A 17,834-nucleotide genomic window follows, 5' to 3' on the forward strand; every position below is an offset into this window, starting at 1 on the left:
AAGAAGAAAAAAAAAACAACAACCACAAAAGAAAGTTATGGCCATTAAGTGTTTTCTTTATAGTTTTCTTTGCATATTCATTTGCACACACACTTACGGTTTGAATAACAGGTAACATCTGAGAGAAATAATTTAGACAATAAACAAACACTGACAAGCATCCTTGGGGCTTTACACTCACACACACTCTGTTCTCTGATCCATTATCACACCACTTTCCACTGCACATCTGTTACAACACATGTGCGTGTGATATCATTTTTTACATAATCCATCTCTGGGTACACAACAATATCACAACAAAACACTGCATCAAACACGGACTATCTTATTTCCACGTTGCATTTGTCTGCATCACAATACCGCTGATAGCTTAACACCTTGATATGGAACTGGAGTTCACATTTAACTCATCTGTACAGCACAACACGCTGTGCTTGAGCACGACCCGATCGCCCTTCTCATAAACACTTACGGAGACAGAAACACAGAGCGATTCACTGACGAGGAGAGAGGCCGTGACCTAAATGACTCACCAGTCACAACTTTAACAGCTGTGCTGAGTGAAGATGACATAACACGGACTAAATCATCTCTGCTTCCCCCCTGAGGCAAAGATAAAAGCACTTGATGCCTCTCCTTCTTTTGCTTACACCCTCTCCCATCCAGCATTCCTGCTTCCAAGTGTCCTGATTTATGGTTAAAACAATGCGCGCGGCTCCCGCGGCCCGTCCCCGGTGGAATATGTGTTTGACAGCTGCAGAACCGCAAGAGCCGAGCAGAGAGTGCTAAAGAGCACAGCCGCTCTGTAAATCAGCTGCGACTTAACAGGAGTCTTTCAAGTAAAATCCTTATGCGGTAAACGTTGCAATAAACTGAAGCTAGCATGAGCCAATCATGGCGTTCACTGCGGATTTCATGAATTACTAACTACACAGACAGATGCGACCGTCAGTCAGTGCATATAATCAGTCCCGCTGCTGGAGACTTGGAGAAACAGGACGTAGACCAACAACAATAATTACAAACCACTTACAATATATGTATATACACATTTAAAATAAATATTCTCTGTACATTTAAGTCATTCATGAACATTTCATTAGATTTCAGTAGATCATTAGATGTTGATGACAAGATTATGCCTCCCTTGATATTCCTATTGTGTATCATTAGCAAATAAAACACTGTAAGAACGGGAAAATTGGCGGAACAAACTGTTACAGGGCGAATCTAGACAAATACAGAGTCCAAGCAGATGGAGTGAATGATGGGGATGCAGAGCCTGCTGAATATGTCAAGTTGGCCCGCAGCTGTAGCTGTAAGCGTAATTAAGACGGTGCTGTGAGGTCAGAACAAAGTAGGAGGAATTCAAGAGAAATAAAACTACGACAGGGGCTTACCCTGCTTGGCAGGGAGAGATACGGGACCCCGTAATCGGGAAAAGAAAGTTGCAAAAAGTGCTGCATAAATTTACAGAGAAAAGGGAGAAAAAAACAGGGGGACTCTCTCCTCACTTCGGGGATGCAGAATCAAAGTCTCCCCACAGGTCAGAGCTGCCTGTCGAGGTGGGGTTGGGTGGAGCCACAGAGTTGGAGTTACTGGAGTCCAGGTCTAGCAAACACCCTGGCAGTTTGAAATCAAAGAAAAAGAGAGACGCACATCTGAAACTTTAATACACGTCATATGTTATAATCTGCAAACAAATTGTCTTTTTGAGGGATTAAAAAAGTTATCTGAATGTCAATACAAGGATTTCTCAAATAATACATCAGCTCTAAGCAATCGATAAAAATATAATTTCACCAGATAACAAAAAATATTGTCCTACAACTTTTACTTACAGTGGTATTCGCACTATTTTCCAGTTTACCCTGGTGGTATCAGTGATGCACACGGTTTCAGTTTTATGCACTGAGCTTTCTAGATCTCGACCTCTGAAACTTCTGCCGCCACCCAAACACAATGGTGGTAAAGTATTGAAAATTTCCACTTGAAACTCAAAACTAGTGAGTCTTTTCCCACATTTACTCTGGACAAACCACACACACCGCGCCACTAACAGGACAATGATTTCAGATAGACAAGCTTTTGGAATGTTTTTCAGTGCTTTAAACACACATTCACCTCTGCTCTATACAGATGGCGGAGGAAATCTTACACAGGCATCTACAAATCTTAATACACGAAACCGAAACCGCGCGCATGATTAGATACCACTAGAAGAGTGTAGAAAACCATGACACAGTTTAGCTCTGTAAACATCTATGCTACAGAAGCTACAGGAAACACTATTTTCTAAATGAAAGATATTTAAAAAAAATATGTGTCATAGTTTTGGATAATAGACCTGCGCAACACTGTACTCACTACATCAACTATGAAGACTGACTTGTGCTTCAATGGAAACAGACAAGCTCAAGGAACTAATCTTCAACACTCTGATTCATTTCTGGAAGCATTTTTTTTTCAGTTTGACTTCTGCTTTAAGCAGGTCAGATCCCCCACTGTAAATGAAAAAGCAGCGCCCAAACTCGAAGCATTAATGGAGTAATAAGGTTCACCTTCATTTGCACTATAAATCAAAAAAACTGCTTCTGACATAAATTAAAAACTGGGCTCAACCAGCAAACTGCACAGATTCACGACCTTCACATTAACCCCTGAAATACACCTGCCGCTTGTCTGTGAGACTGTGTCTCGAGTGCGGTTTTCTGTTGCCTTTAGCACGGCTTCAAATCACAACAGGAGAGTTTCAGAAAACTGTGCATGTGGTCTATTATTTTGAAAAGTGGCCAGATTTCTATACCTGACTTCCTGCCCTCCTTATTGGCTCTGTGCAGCTTGACAGTCGTTCTATAAAAAAACTGACCCGATGCTATTTTAAGTATCGCAGACCAGAGCTGCTGCGCTGCACCTGGTGGAATTGCAAGCATCATTTTGAGCGTAGTAGTGACACAGCATTAAGTCAAATGTAAGCGATGAAGAAGCCTATGCGGTGTTTAAAAAAAATTCACAACTTGAAACTCTTTAGGACTGTGCACAGATTTGTCATGTTATAAAACTGAAAGTGAACAGCATTTCATTTCAACCGGGATGTTCTACCTTGAGTAGAACTTTTAACCAGCTCCTTAAAGCCCTACTTTTCTACAGAGTAACCGCATCAGTAATTTCCATCCACATATGCTCCTCCTGTCATATGGAGTATAGCCAGCGACTCATGTGACTCATTTGTTTTACTTTTGGGCTGCACATCACCAGCTGCTAGCATCTCCACCTTTGCAGCCTTCTTGAACTCAACGATCTGTTTTTGCCTCGAGTGGTGAAATAAGTTTGTTGCTTCCATTGTGCTGTGTTTGGAGTTCAGTGAAGTAGCTCCCTCTTTTACTAAATCATCATCGGAAGCTAACATGCGACTCTCGCAGTCAGACATGCCTGGGCTTGTTTTCTTATTGTGCATGCTAGGGAATGTAAACACATGGCGCCGCTCTATCGCTGATATCACGATACGACGCTTTTAAATCACGTAAAAATTTATTCCGGTATCATACTGGACGATATGATATACCGCAGCCCTAGTTCTGAAACCTCCTTTATATCTTTTCTTAACCTCATAACATTGTAAATTGAGGTGAAGATTAAACATGGGGTTGTTGTTGGACTGTTACATACCAGAGTCACTTCCTCCTGCTGATGGTTGTGTGTTATGATTTGTTGATCTGGAAGAAGGGGGTGGAGCCAGTTTGCCCCCAGGGGGAGGCGGAAGGAGCCCAAAGCCGCCTGAACTCTGTGGACGAGACCTGTCCTTCTTTTTCGATTGCTAGATAAGATATAGATGGAAGGAAACAAAATCTGTGCATGAATGAGGGTATATCCAGTATGATTGATGCTTTTTTAAACCTAGCAGTAAATATATGCGATGCAATGCATTTGAGCTTGACAGAGACATATTTGTACAGCTTTGAAAAAGGCCTGAACACCACACTAGTACTATGAAACTCTATGAAAATAAATAATACCCCAATGTTCAGAGTAATGGTCTGTCCTTCTTTGAAGCCCAGGTCCAGCTTTGGAGTGGAGTCTGGAGCCTGAGCCTGCTTGCTAAATTCAGTTTCCTGTTTCACCCACCTGTAGAAAGCAAGGGAGGAAAGCAGTGATACAAAAATGTATCTTAGGAAACACTAAAGGAAAAAATACACTGACAACTCAATTAGTCATGATTAGAGCTGCGTTCACAGAGCAGCTTCATACTTAAAGTGGTCCTGAAGTGCGACATTGAAGTCGAAGGCATCGCTTCGGTCTCCAAACCCAATGCCTATGAATGCAGTGCGGCCTTTGAGAAAAAAACACAAAGACAACAATCAAGTTACAGCAGTAATAACAAACAAAATAAACCCACAGGTTTCTCAGAATGACCTGCACACCGTAGCACAAACTGGCTGAAAATGTGCTGTACAGAAACAGAACTTCTGTAATGATCACTGTCCCTGCATTACTTTAAAAATGAAGACCTTTAAAATAAAAATCAGGACTGAACGAAATTTGAATTATGTAATAAAGTTTTGTCTTTGCGAAACAAATTATGGATACAGCTACTCCACAGTTCAGTAATCTCTAAAACAGACAGTATGTGATTCTATAAAAAATATTTTAAAGGCTTTAAAAAAATACCCAACATTCTTTAATTTAAATTTATTAGACTTTTAAAAAACCCCACATCAATCCGGATAATGTCCTTGTATCCTGTTCAAACACATTTTTTTTCAATATTTTATGGCTTAGCAATAATTGTTTTACCCACCGTTGTCGTCCATGATGCGCAGCACAAAGTAACGGCTTGAGTCGCTAACTGTTTCCATTGCAACTCCAGGATACTCGTCCACTGGTGCTTGGGCAAAAAGCTCCCCTGAAAAGATATGTGTTCGTTATCAGCTTGGCAAAACAGTCTGAAGGTTTGATGGAAAATGCCACGAGGTAAAGGACAGATGTGAAGGAGAATAATTAAATAAGTGTGGAGCTGGTGAGAATCTGACTGCACTCACAAAAGTCTCTTAAACAATGTGACGATGACATCATTGATGTCGACTGTGTTGAAACTACAGGGCCCTGAAGATGGACTACAAAAAGCTTATTTTAGATACTCACCTATAGCTTTGTATGTTGCAATATGTTTCAGGTGGTTTTAAATAAACAGGAATATATAGCCTATAAAGTCAGTAAAAATCCCGGTCATACTCAGATTAGTTGGTCATCATGTCCTCACTTACTTTAATAAAGGTTTATGTGATTCAGGTCAGATGAATTCATGATAATCTTAAAGGCAGCAATACAACAACGGATATACAGTCCTATGCAAACATCCTGAGTATCCCTCATCATTTCTTTATATTATCAAAATCTGATGGTACTTCTTTGTTTTCATAATTCAATCGATTTGGACAAGTTCACCAACATCATTGGCTGAAATGCAGCCCCAAACCATGGCAGAGTCTTCTACACGTTTTGGAGATGGCTGTTGTACCTCCTCCGTACATACTGATGACTTGAACTGCAAATTTCAGGTCTTTGCTGTAGTTTTTCCTCTTAAGGACAAGGCTTTCTGTTCATCTGCTTTAGACAGTGTCTTACACCTCCCACTTTTTCTTTTTTCCTCTACTCTCATCCAGTTTACTCATTTTTTAAGGATACACTACACACCATGCTGACATAGGCCAAATTTTTGGGAATCACCTTGCTGGTACAAAAAATACTATTTTGTGCTCTCCAACGGTGTTATTTTTGGCATTTACTGTAGATTTAACTAAAGACATGGGAACAAATTATGTGTTTTTGTGACAAAGTGCCTAAAGGTACAAATTAAACTGGGTTCTTTCCTAAGTGTTATGTGTAGACACAACACTGGTTTGTCACTTGAGTCAGGTGTCTTTTTTTATGCTTGAATGAGTCACAGGTCAATGTTAAGCAGCTTAACAAACAAACAGAAAAAAACATTTCTCTGAAAATGGTCAGGTACAGGGACTGGACCGAAAATGAACCAAAAAGTAGTCAATGTCCATAAAAAACAACAACAACTTTTGCATGGTACTATAACGTATTCAAGCTCAATTACTGTAAACCTTAAACTCACTTTGGTCATTTTAATACAGCTATGAATCTCTTTCACATTGTGTCTTCTCCCCATCACCCCCAGTTGGTCGCAGCAGATGGCTGCTCCTACCTGGGCCTGGTTTCTTCCAGCTAAAAGGGAGTTTTTCCTTCCCACTGTCACCAAATCTTTGCTCAAAATGGGTTAGTTGATTGGTGGGATTTACACTGCATTATTGTAGGTACTTTACCTTATAATATAAAGCACCTTGAGGTGTTTGTTCTTGTGTTTTAGAGTTAGATAAATAAAACTGAATTGAATAATCTTGATTTTCTAAATGATTTACTTCATGATGAAGATTTTATCACAGCAGTTCTGTGTCCACATTTAAAGGCTGCTATTCCAGGTTCAAAACATATCATCAGGTTATGTTAATTCAAATTTACACGATCTGCATCACCTATTTGTTATTCTGATTGTTCTGCAGGACATTACTTGTATCCTATGCTGAAGGAGGTAGTAAATAAACCACCTTTCTTTAGGATTTAAAGAATCAGACCAGAACTTGTAATTGTTGCCATGTTACGTGAATGGAAAACAAAAGGTGTATTTTACAGAAAACAAGGACATTAAGTTTCTAAAAAATGCACTGATGCAGCCTCCAGACTGCTCACTCGGCTGCAGGCTGGGTCACCTTGGAATCGATGAGTAACAGAGGGGCAGGGTGACAAACAGGAGACTATACAGTGAAGTGATTTACAGCAGCGACAGCCCGGTAAACAATGGCGCTGCCCTGTCTGCTCGTCTCTCACCAGAGACTTTGTCTTCCAATTTCACGTAGGCTACTTTGCCCCGGGCCGTCACACGCATGCGTCCCGTCCAGTCAGGAGCATCCAGCTTCCAATCAGCAGCCCTAAGACACGCACACACACACAGAGGTAGATGTTGTGATGTAGGTGAATTGTTGACAGTTTACTCAGACTGATGTTGACAGAGGAGGTGAATAAGCAAGACACAGGAAAGTTACTGTTATGATTTGTCATACTCAGACACACTCATTTTCTACGTGTGCAAAACGTGACTAAGACATTTCACTGAGACATGGGGATGAAATATTACATCATCACCCTTACTCACAATACATATGGTCAGCGGTTAACCAATCCTGTGGCTCATGGGACCTGAGGCACATGCTACTGTTTGGTTGGTGTAATGTCCAGTCAGAAGCAGCTGCAGCAGGTCATGCTGAAGGACCAGCCAATGAAAAATGGGGTAAACAAACCAATATCGACCTCTTTATAACATATGCATTATCTGCACAGTAAAGACATAACAATGGATTGAGGTGACCACATTGGCTATGAGCCAGGACATCCCATGTTTAACCCCTTGACATGGAGCAACATCAAACAATGTTCAAGCGTCCTTGAGGAGGACTCTAGCCTCTCTGCAGCCTCAGGGATGCTCTTCTGTTTGTACTTAAACGACAAACTAGCGAAATTAGGACGTGTAGCACGCTGTTCTCAGCTGATAGCTGATTTTAAGTGCCAGATCTCTCCTGATGTGTCACAGGATGAAAGCACGAACACAGACAAACCGAGAGGGATGTAGCCGATCCGATACAGTCGTTGTTAAGTGGGCTAACAGGGCCCAGTACAACCCTATGACCTTGTAAATACACACCCAAAAACAACCTGCTCATAAACTACCGCCGCCGCTACGTGAGGCTTCGTGACTAGCGGATGAGCTGGGTAGGTTGGTAGGCAGGTCGCTGAGGCAACGGCTTCTAAAGGCAGCAGCAAGCGAGCGCTGGGTCAGAAACCTCCCCCATCCCTCACCTGATAGCCCGGTTAGATGTTCTCGGTGGGATTCGGTAAACGTTGACTTCAGGTTTGACACAGAGGATCGACTCATATTCGAACTGACCATCAGTCGCCATCTTGACTTTTACTCAGTCGGAGTACGCCGGTGGCGGTGATGGTGACGGTGTGGTGTGTCCGCGCCGCGTTAACGGCTATTTGACCGTAATAGACGGTGTATTTGCGCATAAGCGGGTCCCTCTGCGCCATTGCTACCGACACGTTGCTACATTAAAGGGGTGTTACGCACACATTTTCTACGCTAGATCAAAAGGAACAAATCAAATGATTAATAGCTCTTGGTTGTATTATGGGATTGTTTTCGGTTTAACTTAAAAATTTTGATATTAAGCCTTTGCTGCTTTGATTACGACCTTTGTTTTTCGACTTTATTGCCAGAGTACAGTTTAAATGTGAAAAACTATTCCAGTACAGTTGTGGGTTATGGTAGCTACTACCTACCGGTAGTTAGCTTATCGGCCCAGAATAATTGGTACTATAAAACTATAACATTAATAATGATTACCGTTCGCAATCAATAACACAATCCAGTATCTGATTGTAAAGTACTTTATTTGACTTCGCTACAGATACAGCAAGCAGCAGCTACCCAATGTTACAAGCCTTGCCACAACTTGAAAGCATTTTTTTCTCAGTTTTTCTAATTCTCAGTTTAGCTCTTGTAGTGATGGTCCAACACCAACATATCTTTTTCTCATCAGACTTAATAATAGACTTAATGCTAACTTCAGAGGCAGCCACAGGTTTGTTTTACAGTCCAAGAAGCTTGAAGGCATCTCTTAAATCTTCTGTGTCACAGGGCTGAAAGAGAAAAGGCAGAACAGGACATTATTATCATTCTGAACACATCATTATTTCGATTGGCCTCATCCTGCTTGCCTGAGGGAAAATATGTTGTGTGTTACATGTTATACCTGGAGGATGCGGTTGAGTTTTCTGGCCAGACGTACTGAGTTTCGATGCAGATCTTCCCAGGCCTTAAATTTGCTTTGCTGAGCCACAAAAGTCTGCCAGCAGTAGAAGAAGTCTTAAAACAATCAGCAAAATAAATAATTGTTACTGACATCCAGGAAAGGACTATTTTAGGGAATAGTGCACAACTCTAAAGTCAAATATGTCTCTACTTTTTCTGTTTATCGCCCACATATGCATAAATTCATTCATCCACCTTTGTAACTCATGACTGTGATGTGCACGCCGACTTTTTTAAGCAGCCTGAGACCCTCTCTTTCACGACTGTCCTCCATGTCACAGAAGTAAAGACGAGAGACAAAGATCCTGAGGCGAAGGTTGGGTGTCTGTTTGAGGAACTGGGCCAGTCTGGAAGAGCAGTTTGCACAGGGAGACCAGGAGCAGAACCAGGTGATAGAGTAGCTGACCCTCCTCTCCCCATGAAATCCATACCCAGATAGACCAGGGCATAATGTACTAAGGTGGCGCAGGAACAGCAGCTGCAGAGAAAAATAAGAATAAAATAATCATTATACAGCCTTCATTCAATTGCTGTTTTCTCTCTTGCTACTGAGCAGACCCTTTTCATATCTTCTCCCACTTTACCTACCTCTACATGGCAGCCATTGCGATTGCGGAGGTGTCCAAAGTCAAAGGACAAGGAGTCAGGCCCTACTCGTCTTTTTACTACAAAACAGAGGTATGTTTCATGCCGGCCCCTTGCCCAGCGCACATTCTTGTAATGATAGAGGAACTTTTTTCTGGGCAAAAGCATACTGAAATAAAGGGAGAAAACATTAAAGAGCACACTGCAGTAGACACAGCACAGATTTAAAAAAAAACAAGATACAATTTAAAAGCACGCTATGTTGAATTTATCAGTCAACATTTCAGTGCAAAAGGTGTGGCAGCTTTGTGGTGTCAGAAAGTTTCCCTAGTCATTCGCACAATTAATAATTTTACACCACTAAGGTCTGAGACTAATTCTTATTACTACTTAGATGAGTCGCTCATTAATACAAGTTTTATCTCTTAAGTTAGCACAAGTAATGCATGCAAAACCTGTGGTTAACCAAACACAAGTGATGGACAGTCAGAAAGCGGCTTACGTTCACTCACAAACCTTTTCTCACTCTCAGTTTCACGACTTTTAGTGAAAGCAGGACAGTTATTCATCACTTGTTAATACTGAAACCCTGATATAACTCACGAGTAAAGGGTCATAATTATTGAAACAGATTTCCAATGACAAATCTTATAATGGCATCAAAAGTATCGTAGCGTGGTAAAAGAACTATAAAAAAAGCGTTCTTTTTTTTCTTAATTAAATAGTTTGCACGCACAATTTGGTCAAATAGTTGTTGTTTGGAACGATAAATGCAACATATAAATATAATATATCCATTTTGCTCACCTGTCTAGCTTTGCAATCATTTCAAAAGACGCGCTTTGCCACTCGTCGGGCTTGGGTAGCATAAAGGAAGGTAAATGAGAAAGAGTGAAAGTGTGTTTGTGTGTGTGTATGTGTGTGTGTGTGTGTGTGTGTTGGGGGGTTAAAGGGAGGGAACTGAGAAGATATACCTCTAAACATAAACATCCTGCATACAACACAAGGCAGCATCTGGTTGGACAGAATGATTTTTCAAAGATAATTTGGGGAGGCGTGATACAGAAGAGACGGCTGGATTACACCGTGCTGCTGCTAAGCAATTAAAGTTGTAATTGGATTACTCACTGGCCAAATGTTTTCTTTTTGAATGCTTCGTGGTTCTTATGTTTATTTAAAGAATTTGACATCTGTTTAAACAATGATTAAAGTGAAACCATTCTTTTGGTGAAAGGCAATAAAGGAATTTTATTGGAGGGGGAGATTACACAACGCAGATTTTAAAAAATAATCCGAGTGACCACACATGAGAGGAGCGTTTGACGTGATTTGTAACCTTTGGAGTTTTTACAGACGTCAGTAAATGGAGCCAACTGGATGGAACTTTCCAGACACTTAAGACTCATGTAGTCACAGGCTCTCAACTGTTTGTTTTTGCCATATCATCAAGTAAAAGCTTCCAGATACCGTCTCACCTTGATTTACAGTGCTATTCAGTCTTTTCCACCTAGCTGGTCCCCCCTCCCCACTTCCTCAGGGGCCCCAAGATTTGGTGGAGTTACAGGCGTTCCCAGACGTAACACGTACTTTGTATTTTCATCTGGGTTTTCCCAAACTGTGTCAGGATGGGAGCAGACCTGTAATCGACCCACCTCGTCCTACGTGCCTGCCGGACTGGCTGGCCAGCTGACCGACCACAGCGTGTGGATAAATCGCACTCACAAGCCTTTGAACCTTCAGATGCTGTCATCGGTTCGGTGCCAAATCAGGATGTGTATTATTTTGCTTCTTTTTTGCTCAGTCTGTTTTAGCTTGGGCCCAGTCTGCTCACTCAGTGGCACTGCATGCAGGCATCCTGCTTTCCCATGACTCCCCTCACCCTCTCATGCACTCTGTGGTTTGGGGAATTCACCGTTTCCCAGGGTGGCTGTTTTTGGCGCTCATCTGTGTGTGTATGTGTGCAAGCATGTGTGTGTTGGCCATCTGTATGAGCATGTCATTAACACAGTCTATATGTTATACATCATCTGGAACAAATTTATCTAATTTATCCTGTGATTGTGTGGTGCCCCCAAATTTAGAGTGATTCATGTGTGTGTGTGTGTGTGTGTCTACATGCACTGAACAACCTCACATCATATTGCATTACTCTGACAGCGCACTAAGCCTAATGTCTCTGCACATTTGATCTTGAGCGCATGTGTCTTTTCTGGACTTCAAGAGGCTGATCAAATGCCAAACTATATGTAACCACTTCCCAACCACCTCTCTGGGTTTGACCACAGTTGACCAAGGTCATCTCACAGTCACTCATGAACACTCATGCGTGCACTACCACCCCTCCTGTGCACTGTATGAATGTGTGTGTGTGTGTGCTGGAGTAGTACCGTATGGCCAGACATGCATTTAAACCGTAGTCGAGGATGGGGGGGACCGGGTGTAAGAAATGCCAAGTCATACTTTCCGAAACCCACCCGCCCACACCCTGCTCATGCGCGCACAGGCACACACACACATACACACTCACACAGCCATACCGTGCAGACGCATATGACCACAGTCACAAACAGACTTTCTTTCCAGTGTGTGAACTCACATCTGTTTCCTGACAACAATAATAGCTACAGATCAGGCGGGTAGAGGCCCAGCTTACAGGTGTCTACTGTTTGGCAGTCACGTGGAAACAACCTGATGATGACCGAGAAGTGTCACAAGTAAAGACTACAGCTTTTACAAGGCGAAAATGCCCTGACCACACACTTACTCGTGCATGCTACAACACCGCTGTGTTACTAGGTGTTTCAGCTTTGTCATTTAAGTTAATTAAAGGACGGCGATTTTCCACTATGGCTTGGCTTGCATGATTTAGCAGCAAAGTATAGGCCTATATTTGCCTTCACATCAGGTGTGATATGCCTCCTTCCCACACACATTAACACTGCACAAACATCCTGTGGTGTTTATGTGTGGCAGATTGATGCTATACTGACATCGTCTGAGGTTAGCAGTGGGGTAGACTCGCAATGCAAGCGTGAGGGCTGCTAACCATATTAAGGTTAGCCTCAAGCAGGGGGGTTGTGTGCATTTCCCCACTTAGTCATATAAACTGCCATTCACCTGCAAACCACACACATGCTCAAGTCATAATATCTATGTATAACTTTTACATAGCGTGCAACAATCTCCATACAAATGAAAGCATAACTGATTTTGATTAAATCTTTGTAATAACTCAGTATTTTGGGGATGCAGCTAATAGCTACTTTCTGCAGAATGAATCTACATGTAGTATTTTAGTGATAACGTAAATTTAAATGGAAAAAAACAAAAAATCCTTGCATTTATGATGCTGTGACCCACAATAGCTTCTAATTTTAAAAAAAGATAATACAGTTTCTAGTGTATAAATTAAAATGAATGAAAGTGGAAAATAATGATTTATTTCCTCTTCATTAAGGAAATATAATGTATAATTGAACAAGAACGCATTGTTAAAGCACTATATATTTTATCAATTAACACTAGCATTAAAGTATGCACTCTCTTTGCGATTGATAACTTTACCATCGCCTAAAATATAACATAGAAAACTAAAAGTGGAAGAAAACGTTATTGAGGTTGTGCTGTTTTTGCAGCCTCATCGACCCACAAGCTATTACGAAGGTGAGCAGCGGCAGTCAGGGAGTGCAGAGATAAAAGTAGATAAATTCTGCATATTCACGAAACCGCACATACTTCCTATACAGTAACTGTACAGCCTCCTACACATCTGTTTGGTTTCACACAAAGAAATGCGTGCAGTCTCACACACTCACACACACACGCGCGCACACACACGCACCTTTTACAGTGTTGATTTTGCTTAAGAAAAGGAACTGCACAAACACAGCTAACAGATATGAAATGTAGTTATTACTTTATTACAAATGCTCAGAGAACAGCACAGCTGAGGCATGATCATGCAATCTTTGAATGATTAAATAAAGAATCCGTTTTTCATCTAAATGAAAATGACGAGATGATAAAAAATAAACTCAAAACAATGAATCCTCGGGATAGCAGCACACTCAATAAATAATCGAATAAATAACACAAAGATTACAAAAATGAAATACTTGAACATGCTGCCGCAGAAATCAGACGCACTTCTTTACCTTTTAAACTGCACGTGTCCATTAAAACTCAATCACAAGTCTTTGTAATACACTTTAGTGAGGGGGTAGCCCAGGAAGCCTCTCTCAGGACTCTCTTGTTTCAGTTCCATATCATCTTCATCACTAGTTTCCACCCCAAGCTGGCGATAACCCAGTTTCCTGAAGAAGGCTTCCCCCAACTTTGAGGGGTAGGGGACGTGTGCATACACTCTGTGTGCCCCTGTCTCCCTCTCTCTCTGCTCCAGGCTTTGGACAAGCAGCCGACCGAGGCCCTCCCTGCGGTACCAGGAGCCTGTCACCAGCCTGCAAATCCTGCTGATGCCCGCTCGTGTCTCGCCCTCCCGGAAGATGCAGCCCAGGATATCTCCCTCACACTCTGCCAGCCAGACCTGCCCTGCTGCCTGCTCCCTCTCTGGAGTGATCTTTTCTGTTGTCGTCTCTTTGTCCTTGTCTTTGGATCCAGCTCGGCGCTTTGGCTGAACAGAAGTAATATTTAGCAACTAGTCTTAAATAAAAACTGCTCCAAAAAAAGTGAATTTAAGCAAGTCAACAGACTAACCTTTTTTGTAAATGGTGTCTTGCCACTGATCCGGCAGTAGGGATTCTGCAGGGTGTCATCCTGTGCCTCTCTGTAGCTGCTACCCACATAGTCCCAGTAGGGCCGGCTGCTGCCCAGGACCCCGGTTGACCGCGGCATGGTGATTTTGAGAAAGACAATTAACAGGAAGACAGGTATAGCAAGGGCCAGGATGAAAGAGTGGACAAGGCAGCGCAGAATTGAGGAAAACACAGCCAGGATGAAAAGGCAGAGTGGGCGAGTGAGGATGTGGAGGATGAGACGATTTTCCGTGCCCTCGCAGCCCTCCTGCAAAGAAATTCATGCACTTTTTAAAAAAATAAAGGGCACTAACCTCAAAAGGATTTGACTTAATACCCAACATGATGAAGCCCAAAGCATTGTCTAAATACAAACCTTGATAAGGGCTTTCACAATTTCGATGTCCTCCTCCTTCATCCTCTTTATCACCACCTGGTCAAGCTCCAGCCTCACCATATTTAGGCTTTTTGCTCAAACAGCTGGCCTGCTCCAACGCTGTCTTACGTTGCAAACTTCAGCATCCACACCGTCTGCACAGGGAGCCTTGAAGAGGAGTGGATGGATAGGAGGATGTAATTCTGGTGAGACGCTTGTGGATGATTTTGTTGGACAGTAAGATACTGGTTAGTGTTTTTTTAAACACATAGTATGACAAACGTGACGTAGTTAAAATAGGTCAATACATTTCAAAACTATGAAATGGACTAGACTTCGCTTCCACTGAGCCAGTAGTTGCATTGTAACAGCACACCCACACTGGCTCCAAGCAACAAAGGCAGATGGAGATTATGGGGGATTTGCAGCCTGCAGCACCGTTTTTCAGTACTGTATAATTCACATACATCAAGCTTTCGTCTTTACATTTAACAGAGATCATCAAAGGTACACTCGAAAGCGAAAAGACCTGGTTCTAATCCTTATATGGTTATTACGAAGTGCTGCGGTCTCCTGACACATTTAACCCCCAGATTCGCTTACCTTCTGCACAGAGTACCTCAGATCAAGCTGAAAGGTGGGAAACGCGCTCTGTGCGTTTCTGTTGGTTTTTAGCCCGTGTACGTTTGGTACGTTTCACTGAATGACCATCATATGTTTTCTTGCAGAAAGAAGGGAATTATGAATACAAGCTTACTCTATTTTATGCCCGTTATACGCTTTCAATGTGGCTGTCTACGCCATTTGCGTACGTAAAACTTACACTGCGCAACTGTTACGTGAATAGCGAACGCAACGTGACAGCGCTGCGTACGTCTGGTGGCCGCTGTGACGTCAACCAAGTTCCAGTCTGGATGGAGTTACAGTGGCAAAGTCGCTGCTGTATGCCACACCTGTTTAACTGCTTCTTAATGCAAGTATTAAACCAGTCAAGCCCATGGCACCAACTCAATGCATTTAGGTCTGTAGGCATGGCCAAAACTACAGCCAGGCTGGTTTAAGCATTTCGGAAAACTGCTGATCTACTGAGATTTTCTCTCGCACGCACTTAGGGTTTACAGAGAATGGTTTGAAAAAGAGAAAATATCCCGTGCGCGGCACTTGAATGAAAATGCCCTGTTGATGCCAGATATCAGAGAAGAATAATCAGACCTCATGAAGCTGACAGGAAGGCAAAAGTCAAATAAACCACTTGTCATGATTGAGGCATGCAGCATGTCTGAATGAACAAGTCAAACCTCGAAGCAGATGGTATACAGCAGCAGAATTCCACACCAGGTGCCACTCCTGTTAGTTAAGAACAGGAAACCGAGGCTACAGTTCACACAGACTCACCAAAACCGGACAATAGATGATTGGAAAAAAGTTGTGTGGTCCGGTGAGTCTTGATTTCTGCTGGAACATTCAGATGAGATGGTATGCAGAGGTTGGTGTAAATAATATGATCTTGTGGAACCCTCCTGCCTTGTATGTACAGTTCAGTCTGGAGGTGGTGGTGTAATGGTGTGGGGTATATTTCGTTTGTATACTTAGTTCTTTAGTAACAAATAAATGGTAAATGATCTGGTTCTTATTAACTCCAAGCAGTCAAAGCATTTTACAACTGCTTGCCTCATTTACCCATTTGCACCCATTCACACAGAGTGTTAGTATCTACCTGAGTATTATTGTTGACCATGTCCATCTACTAAAGACCGATCTTTGTTGTGCGGGAAAATACAACAAAGCTCAAATCGTATCAAACTGTTTTATTCATCAGTGTTATGGATGAGCCTCACGGATCCAGTCCAATCCCAGTAAAGTCACTTTGCCCTCTCAGCTGAATTCTCCTGATACAGTCCAACTATAAGTTACATTGATTCATACTATTTTGTGATAAAAAACTTAAAGACCAAAAGTTATTACAGTGCAACCTCAGTTTAATACACCAAGCGGTGCAAGTCCAAAGCTAGGAAGATTATGATGGACCTCTCCCATCCCAACAATGGACTCTTCTCACTGTTGAGGTCTGGGAAGCGCTTCCGCTCCCTTAAGGCCAAAACAGAGAGAATGAGGAGGAGCTTCTTCCCCCAGGCTATTCGGGCCCTGAACCAGGTGTAGGACTGGACTCTCCCACACATCACATCACCACACGCACAACCACACATTTCCTATAATCCTATAATTTATAATCTTTATAATCTTTATAATCTCTTCTGCTATTTGCACATTCTTTCCTGTAAATTCCTAAGTTAATTTGTAAATTTTGTAGTAAACTGTAAATTGTAAATATTGTAAAACTTTTCTTCTGTCATTTAATGGTCGGGCATTGTACAGCTACAAGGATTTCACCCCCATGTCATACTGTGTATGGTTGTGACAAATAAAATTTGAATTTGAATAATTATTCAGTTCAAAGTAGTTTAGTGTAGCAATCCTGGTGCGGATGAGCGGATGATTTATTGCAAGTCACGTTTTGGGAAGTAACTCTCATAACACCACCTCATAACACCATAAGCAGGTCATTCATCAACGTGTGCTAGTGTTAAAGCATGACACTACTTGAAAATATGGATATTGTGTGTTCACAATCAACTGCCCATTTCTGCAGCTGGAGCATATCATTTTTAAAAGCAAAAATTTGAAATAGCAAAGTGACTTGAGCCAAATGACCCTCATCAAAGTTGATTGCCCATCACATTTATGTGGACTGTTGCTGACCCTGACAGTGAGTTCAGTGCACTCAAATGGCAAATGGAACAGGAGGTTTACATCATGCATCCGACGAATCTGCAGATGCTATCTGTGATGCATTTTTGTGATGCAAAATCTCTGAGGAATGTTTCCAGCACCTTGTTGAATCTGTGCCACAAAGATTTAAGGCTGTGCTGAAGTCAAAAGAGGGTCTAACTCAGTACTTGCAAGGTATATCTAAGAAATAGTCGTGTGAGTGTATAATCAAAGGCTATTTGTGGTGCTGCGATGTGGGCTTTTACTATTACTTTAAAAAAAAAGGGTTGCTCTTATTAATTTTACGCCTTTAGTGGTGGCATGCAGTCCATGAACTGAAATGAATTTGACACCTGACCAGTCATCCTGCCTTGTGGCTTGTATGTACCTCAGAAATGGACGTGCTTAACTCTGG

At 41.9% G+C, this 17,834-nt stretch overlaps 3 protein-coding genes across 4 annotated transcripts; all 3 read right to left on the reverse strand.

Moving 5' to 3' along the window:
- Positions 1-35: 35 nt before the first annotated feature.
- Positions 36-8,370, reverse strand: LOC309718113 (adaptin ear-binding coat-associated protein 1-like). Its single transcript, XM_082553126.1, has 7 exons — positions 7,924-8,370; positions 6,898-6,998; positions 4,802-4,906; positions 4,252-4,333; positions 4,020-4,128; positions 3,673-3,820; positions 36-1,626 (listed from the first exon to the last, which is right to left on the reverse strand). The coding sequence occupies exons 1-7, from the start codon at positions 8,022-8,024 to the stop codon at positions 1,514-1,516; spliced, it is 759 nt and encodes a 252-aa protein (XP_082409252.1). The 5' UTR covers positions 8,025-8,370; the 3' UTR covers positions 36-1,513.
- A 128-nt stretch (positions 8,371-8,498) lies between these two features.
- On the reverse strand, positions 8,499-11,088 carry aicda (activation-induced cytidine deaminase). The gene is made up of 5 exons (XM_082553127.1): positions 10,331-11,088; positions 9,527-9,692; positions 9,134-9,416; positions 8,880-8,992; positions 8,499-8,766 (listed from the first exon to the last, which is right to left on the reverse strand). The coding sequence occupies exons 1-5, from the start codon at positions 10,390-10,392 to the stop codon at positions 8,716-8,718; spliced, it is 675 nt and encodes a 224-aa protein (XP_082409253.1). The 5' UTR covers positions 10,393-11,088; the 3' UTR covers positions 8,499-8,715.
- Positions 11,089-13,422: 2,334 nt separating this feature from the next.
- Positions 13,423-15,454, reverse strand: nat14 (N-acetyltransferase 14 (GCN5-related, putative)). Of its 2 annotated transcripts, none has more exons than XM_082552709.1 (4): positions 15,254-15,454; positions 14,651-14,818; positions 14,237-14,542; positions 13,423-14,153 (listed from the first exon to the last, which is right to left on the reverse strand). In XM_082552709.1, exons 2-4 carry the CDS (start codon positions 14,729-14,731, stop codon positions 13,710-13,712), a joined length of 831 nt encoding a protein of 276 aa, XP_082408835.1. In that variant the 5' UTR covers positions 14,732-14,818; positions 15,254-15,454; the 3' UTR covers positions 13,423-13,709. The 2 variants fall into 2 exon arrangements, with proteins under 2 accessions (XP_082408835.1, XP_082408836.1); XM_082552710.1 differs by having other exon boundaries at positions 14,651-14,864.
- Between the last annotated feature and the right edge of the window lie 2,380 nt (positions 15,455-17,834).

This window comes from Aulonocara stuartgranti, assembly GCF_965226115.1.
Source record: "Aulonocara stuartgranti genome assembly, chromosome: 11".
In the NCBI taxonomy this organism is placed as follows: Eukaryota; Metazoa; Chordata; class Actinopteri; order Cichliformes; family Cichlidae; genus Aulonocara; species Aulonocara stuartgranti.